This window comes from Stegastes partitus, unplaced genomic scaffold (genome assembly GCF_000690725.1).
Source record: "Stegastes partitus isolate 25-593 unplaced genomic scaffold, Stegastes_partitus-1.0.2 Scaffold1703, whole genome shotgun sequence".
NCBI lineage: Eukaryota > Metazoa > Chordata > Actinopteri > Pomacentridae > Stegastes > Stegastes partitus.
In genome coordinates, this window is record NW_007579434.1 from 44,424 (window position 1) to 50,629 (window position 6,206).

The 6,206-nt window shown below is 40.6% G+C and overlaps 2 protein-coding genes across 2 annotated transcripts in view; one reads left to right on the top strand and one right to left on the bottom strand.

Annotated features, from left to right (window-relative positions):
* fastkd2 (FAST kinase domains 2) overlaps positions 1 to 1,405 on the top strand; it is a 7,577-nt gene extending 6,172 nt beyond the window's left edge. Inside the window, exons 10-11 of the mRNA XM_008301715.1 lie at positions 360 to 474; positions 954 to 1,405. Coding sequence (XP_008299937.1) covers positions 360 to 474; positions 954 to 1,043 — 205 coding nt within the window. The 3' untranslated portion in view covers positions 1,044 to 1,405. The remainder of the gene's footprint in view (positions 1 to 359; positions 475 to 953) is intronic.
* Positions 1,406 to 1,852: 447 nt separating this feature from the next.
* LOC103372149 (T-cell-specific surface glycoprotein CD28 homolog) lies at positions 1,853 to 5,964 on the bottom strand. Its single transcript, XM_008301716.1, has 4 exons — positions 5,640 to 5,964; positions 4,344 to 4,682; positions 4,084 to 4,244; positions 1,853 to 2,455 (listed from the first exon to the last, which is right to left on the bottom strand). The coding sequence occupies exons 1-4, from the start codon at positions 5,740 to 5,742 to the stop codon at positions 2,342 to 2,344; spliced, it is 717 nt and encodes a 238-aa protein (XP_008299938.1). The 5' UTR covers positions 5,743 to 5,964; the 3' UTR covers positions 1,853 to 2,341.
* Between the last annotated feature and the right edge of the window lie 242 nt (positions 5,965 to 6,206).

Consider the following 6,206-nt stretch of genomic DNA (forward strand, 5'->3'; position numbering starts at 1 on the left):
ATAATTTATCATGTACATCTAATTATTTCGTGCATGTGCAGATTTGTTGCTTGTATTGCAGAATTCCATGTAAAGTAGAATTAGAAACATATTATGCTTAACTTTCAAAGTGTAATGCAACAACTTGTGCAAAAGTAGTGAACAGTCATGCAAAATCCAAACTGCAATAATCATACTGAGATCTACGTTTAAGTGTCAAAGGAAGTCAGAAGGTAATAAGGCCCCAATCTTCTTCATCATCAGGTTTCATTGTTTTGCCTCTTAATGGCGTTCCTCTCTAACCTCCAGTTTGATCCTGTCATATCTGTACCTGCATTCAAATTTTGACCTTTTTAAAGCTGTTTTTCTCGATGTCCCAGAATTGCAGTAATTTACACACCACAATCTGGTTTTTGCTACGGTACGTCCAAACCCCGTGGTCCCCTGGCTCTCAAGATTCGACACCTGAAGATCCTGGGATACACCCCTGTCCTGGTGAGACTCTCTTTCTTTTATTTGGAACACTTTACCAAGTCCTCGTTGTGGCCTCCCACTGACTCCTTTTCTGGAGTTATTACAATTAGTTTAAAGGTAGAAGGTGGTCTGTGACTTCTTAATGCCAGTAATGTTCTTCGATGTGCTTTTTATTATAACACTTTACTTTCATAACATCCAAACCTCATGGCATTTTAGAAGATTAAAATCCTGAAATTACAATATGAAAATGCAATATTACATTTTTACATTTGTTCAATAAACTTAAAAAAAAAATCACATGCTCCCTGTACATATCACTGTTTTCTAATTTAGTTGCTATGTAACATGCTCAACATTGTGTTTCATCCTTGGCGCAATAGCTTCTTGACATCAAGTCATATCTGTCTTTAAACAACACACTATACTGCCACTAATGGAAGAAGCATCAGTGCTCAGTTCATTTCAGTGATTTTCATCCTCCTAATCCTGTTCCCCAGGTAACAGAGCAGGAGCTGCAGTCTGACGAAGAGAGGACGGAGACCCTCAGGGGACTGATATTTCCAGAACACAAAAGATCAAAAACATAGACTGCAGTGGAGCAGCTGGGATCTTGACGACTGATGTCAGCGTTACTGTGAACACAGGTTTTGCTGCGCTACTCAAAGAATAAGAAAATGTAAGTGTTTAAAATGACTGTGGTGCCTGAATGAATGGAGGTACCAGTTAAGGCACACATGAAGTTTTATGAAAATTGAAGACTTTCTGATTACCGCTTACGCTCATTTTTTTGTTGCCAGTAGTAGGTTATTGTTGTCTGCAGAAGAGACATGGACGGAATTTGTGAGCCATGCTCAAACTGACTGTATGAATCATGCATTTCTAGAAATAAAAACCACATCCAGCGATATTTAAATGACTCTATGATTCAGTAAAATTTGCATGAAAGTGACTTTTTGTAGCTATTTTTTTTTCAGAAACCTTTCCTTTGCTCACGTCCATATTTTGTAAAAGATCTTATTCGTTAACCAGCCTAACAGAAACAATATGTCAAATTTGCCGACGCTTGTGCCGGTTTTTGAGTTAGCTCCTAAATGAAACCAATAAAACCAGCATGAGTGCTGGCTGCTTGCAGTAGCTGCACTGAAACTGCAAGGTGAGCAAGGTAAGAGGTGGAGTCCCTTTGAAGCTGCTACATCTGCAGAAAGCACCAAGAAGGAAAATAAGTAGAGGGAGGAAGACAGGAAACTGTGCACATTGTTATTGTTTGAAGTGTTTGCCACCGCTCCTCGTATATCTGCGTCTAATCAACCTCAGCGACGGTGTCTGAGAAGACAATTTGATGTTTGTTTTTCGCAGAAACAGAAGCCTGTAGGCTTGAAACAGAGGTGCAGTGCAGTGGTAATCATGATCATAACATTTAGATTTTTGTAGAGGCCTGTAACAGCAGGTATTTGCTTATAAAAATGTCGTCACTCGGATCCCCGGGGTACCACATAGATTTACGAGCCCTTTAAATGTGGTTAAATCCCCCCTCCATCAGACACCACCTTCTCTTTCGACCACAAAGACAGGGGTTGCTAATCACACGTCTGAGTGTGTGAGAAAGGCAGAGTGAGTGAAACAGGAGGTGAGCAGAAACCAAAACTGTTAGGTATGTGCCTTTTTTTTTCTTTTTCATTTCATTTCATACAGCCACAAGTGTAGAAGGAACTGCTACTTTTGCCGCGTGGGCACAAAACAACTACAGTATTGACGACAGAATACACCAACAAAACAAATCGCTCTCAATAATGTCCTGTTCAAAATAAGCTACTAAAAATGACACCCGGTCTGTTTGTGTCCAAACTGAGGGGAGGAGAGATGTGCAAATGATCCGGTGGAGGAATCAGAGGTATCGTGGGATGGGATTCTGAACCCCTCTTTTCTTCTTGTTGCCTCTGTGTGCTCTGGGTTTGGTGTTCATGTAGTCACTCTGAGAATCCGTATTCTTCAGCTTCATCTGTAAGACACATAAAGACAAATGAGCAACGACCATTTTGTGCCTTTTCTGCATCAATTTATGACGAAATGTCTTTATGTATGGAGAGGAAAACTATACGCTGTAGAGGACAAATGCACATGTTCTGAATATTGAGGTGCATGCATCTGCTGCATCATCCCTGAAATCTACACCTGTGCACACTCATGAAGGGTCAGCTGGGAGTGCTACGTACAGATAACCCACATACTTCTGATCTTGAACAGTGGTAGTGGATGTTAGATAGTGGTTTGTATTAGGTGATGATATGAGAATTAGTGATTTTACATATACACACACAAATGTTGTAGTTGTTGAACTGAACTATTTATCACGTTATTGGATAAATTCCTGCAAGGGAAGACAAGATTGTGGTGATCAATTAGGCCACAAAAGCCCTGGTTATCAAGGAAATTAAGGAACCTGAAGTGGTTCGTCACATAAAAGTTTCATAATGTGGCGGACTTACGTTGAGACCAAGGAAAAAAATAAAAATACTATAAGGTTCCCAAGATGGGGAATGGGACCCCTGACACCACTGGCAGGGGTTGTTTAATGATTTCTAGAAATAAAAGATAAATAAAATCAAATTACAAACTATCACAAAAACCCCAAAACAAATCCCGGGCTTCCTGTTCCTATATACTGTATTTGTACTTAATATTACCATCTAAAGAATGAAAATTACTTTAATCAATTCTGCTGCTAGCCCCTGAAGTTACTCTGTTGTCAGGTTTGGTCAAGTTAGGTTATTAATGTGTGTTTGTATTTATATGCTTCACTACCTCCTGGGGGGATTGCAAGTCTTTGGTGCTCTTGTTCTGAAAACCCTGCACTAATGGATAAACACAAAACGAATGTAAACGTCTTCTTAATTTTTGGCAGTGGGGATAAAGCTCAGACCATCTTGGCGGGAAACCATGAGACACATAGTTGTTCTAATTATAAAAAGAAAGAAAGAAACTGTTGAAATTTATTAAGAAAAACCTCATTAATGGGATGTTTTGACATGTGACATATCTGTGTAGGTTTTCAGTGATCCACGTCTTGGTAATTCTAAGAGCTTTAATAAAAGACGACTAAACTTCTCTTTTTGGTTCTTAAAGACTCTCCTGAGGAAAAGGGTCTGCGACACCACTCATCAGCTACTTATAGCACATTCTTGAGATCAACACCTTGAGTCAGACACTGAGAAGTGAAGAATAAGATGAGAAGTGAAACATGTTAAAGAACCAAAAAGAGACGACTAGCTGACATGTGGCAAATCTCTAAAACCCTGTCTATGGTGCCTTGAGTAGCTTCATGTTTAAAACGACAAATGTTGGCGCCATGTGTACGAAAATATGTGCTGATCTTGAAAAGGCCAGACAGCATCTAAGTGAAAGAGAAATGCACAGTGAACAGATTGTGCAGCACTTTTTTCCTCCTCAATATGAAAACATGCGTCATAGGTGTACTGCTAGTGAGGAAACAACGTTTCTTGTAAATTGGTTAAAAGATGAGAGGACTTCCCCTAAAAATGGTTGAATATTGTTTCCTACAATTAAAAACAAGGAAGAGCTTGCAAGGTTTCTAACTTCTCCTCTATGGTTGCCTCAGAAATATCTTACCCAGTTGACCGAGGCGAAGATGGTGACTGCGAGGCTGTAGGTGCCGAGAACTGCGACCACCAGGATCCAAATCCATGGATAGCTTGGGGTTTCTCTTAAATCTTGTTGTTCTGGTGTAGTAATTTGACTGTTGTTTTTTTCACTTCTCGGGCAGTGGATCTCTGAAAGAAGGATATTCAGGTCGTGTTTAGTCTACTGTACTAATGCATACAAAGTTAAAGATGTGCCTATGACCTTGGCACCTCTTAGGGAATATTTACCTTCATCCACTATGAGGATCCTCTGTGCAATTTCTGTTATATACGGAGGAGGGAATACTTTTATAGCCCTGCAACTGTAGATTCCATGGCTTGCAGCTGTCGCTTCAGTGACGTTGAAAGCAACAAATTTGTTCTCTTTGTCTCTGTATGGCTTCACGTCCAGCCTGCCGTGCAGTGGTTTGTGGTTTTGTGACTTTTCTTCACCAGTGAACGTATGGTTGTAAATCACCTCCTTGCCCTTACGAAGGACAAATGTCAAGTCCTCACCAGTCACATTTGGACACGGCACAGTGAAAGAGATGCTGCCGTTTGCAGAGACATAGTGAATTTCAGGTTCATCTAGAATGAAAAGATGGGACAACGTTTCTTTATTCTCTTACAAACAGTGCACTGTAAGATCTCAAAATAAGATGCGGCATGAACCACGGCTCGGCAAAAAAAAAAACCTGCGAGTGTGACATGGAGCACGAAGCGCCTGTTGCGGTAAACCTATCCAGGATGCCTGCATCTATCTGTAACTGACACCTTTGCACAGTAACTTGTGTCACAAAGATGCAGCTCATGCAAAGATCAAATTTATTTGCATTTACCTCCTCTAACTGAAATTCAGCTTTTGAAACCTGTCATTTCAAAGCGTCTCCGCCTCCACATGGAATTTGTTTGATATCAGCACATCTAAAGTGCACTTACTTCTTTCAGCCAGGCTCACATTTTTCATGAAAAACAGAAAATTTGAAAGCCATACTTGAGTCATCCGCCGACTAAACTGTGCCACTCACAAGGTTGTGGTTCATGCCATATAGTGCCATGTGTTGCACGGGTGTGTCTTAAAATTATTGCTTGATACACTTAACACCAGTTGTCCTAAAACTGGTGCCTCACATAATTTCGATATTCCTCTGCTGACGATACCAAATACGTGTGTTTAACCAGCATTTGGAGACTGTTAGTGCTAATCAGAAGAGAAACTGGCATGAACTTTATTTAAACCTAACCTTTCCAGGTTTTATGCGCCTATTTTAACTAAAGCAAACCCTGAAATATTTACGGTACCCATCCTGATTTGTAGCAGTTTTAACTCATGACGCACTTGAGCTTTACTAATCAGGGGGCTAACCTCAGTGTCCACATATGAAACCAAACCATCCCACTGTAACCACATGTTCAAAAGTCTCTTGGATTTTCAACCCCAAATTGTAATTTACTTCTAGTAACAACTACGACCTGAATACTTGTAAGTAGATTTTAATGTTTCGTAAGCCATATGCTCAAAGTGTAGTGAAGTTTACAACTCACCTTCGCAGTTACAGGTGCTCTCAGTGGCCCGAGACAATCCGCAACCCAGGAGGATTATGAGTATCCAGCAAAGTCCCATTTTGATGTCTTGCGCTGAGAGCATGAACTTGCCTCCAGCAGAATGATGCCCTCAAAGCTCATCACCTAAAACCCGAAGCTCCTCCAGCAGACTACATGAGCTGCAGAGAAACTTTAGCCGATATCATCTGCGCTGGTTCCATGCACGTGTTCTTCTGGCTGCAGTGCATCATATTCTTGCTCTGCCTCTGACTGAAGCACTCCCACAGTGGGTGCTGTAGCGACTGAAGCTCACACACTCTCTGAGAGAGAGAAAACATCCTGTGGCAGTAAACCGCCTCTTCTTCTGAAGTTTCCACTGTCTCCTGGAGTTTCTGATCTTTGTAATTGTTCCAAGTGTGGTTCATGTGAGGCTATGGTCACGAGTTCATGTAAGCCAAAAGGCAGAACGCTTTTCCTCATTTCTGAGAATCTTTTTTTTTTGCCATGTGTAATTTATTTGTGTGTAAAATCAATTCAGACAACTTTACTGAACCCAAAGATTACAAT

What these genes read in the sequence shown, in the direction of transcription:
- LOC103372149 (XM_008301716.1), bottom strand. Translation starts at nt 5,742, where the DNA reads ATGCTCTCAGCGCAAGACATCAAAATGGGACTTTGCTGGATACTCATA. An exon ending in GAGCACCTGTAACTGCGAAG is followed by an intron (nt 4,683 to 5,639) that starts GTGAGTTGTAAA and finishes TTTTCATTCTAG; the next exon opens with ATGAACCTGAAATTCACTAT. An exon ending in GATCCTCATAGTGGATGAAG is followed by an intron (nt 4,245 to 4,343) that starts GTAAATATTCCC and finishes TCCTTCTTTCAG; the next exon opens with AGATCCACTGCCCGAGAAGT.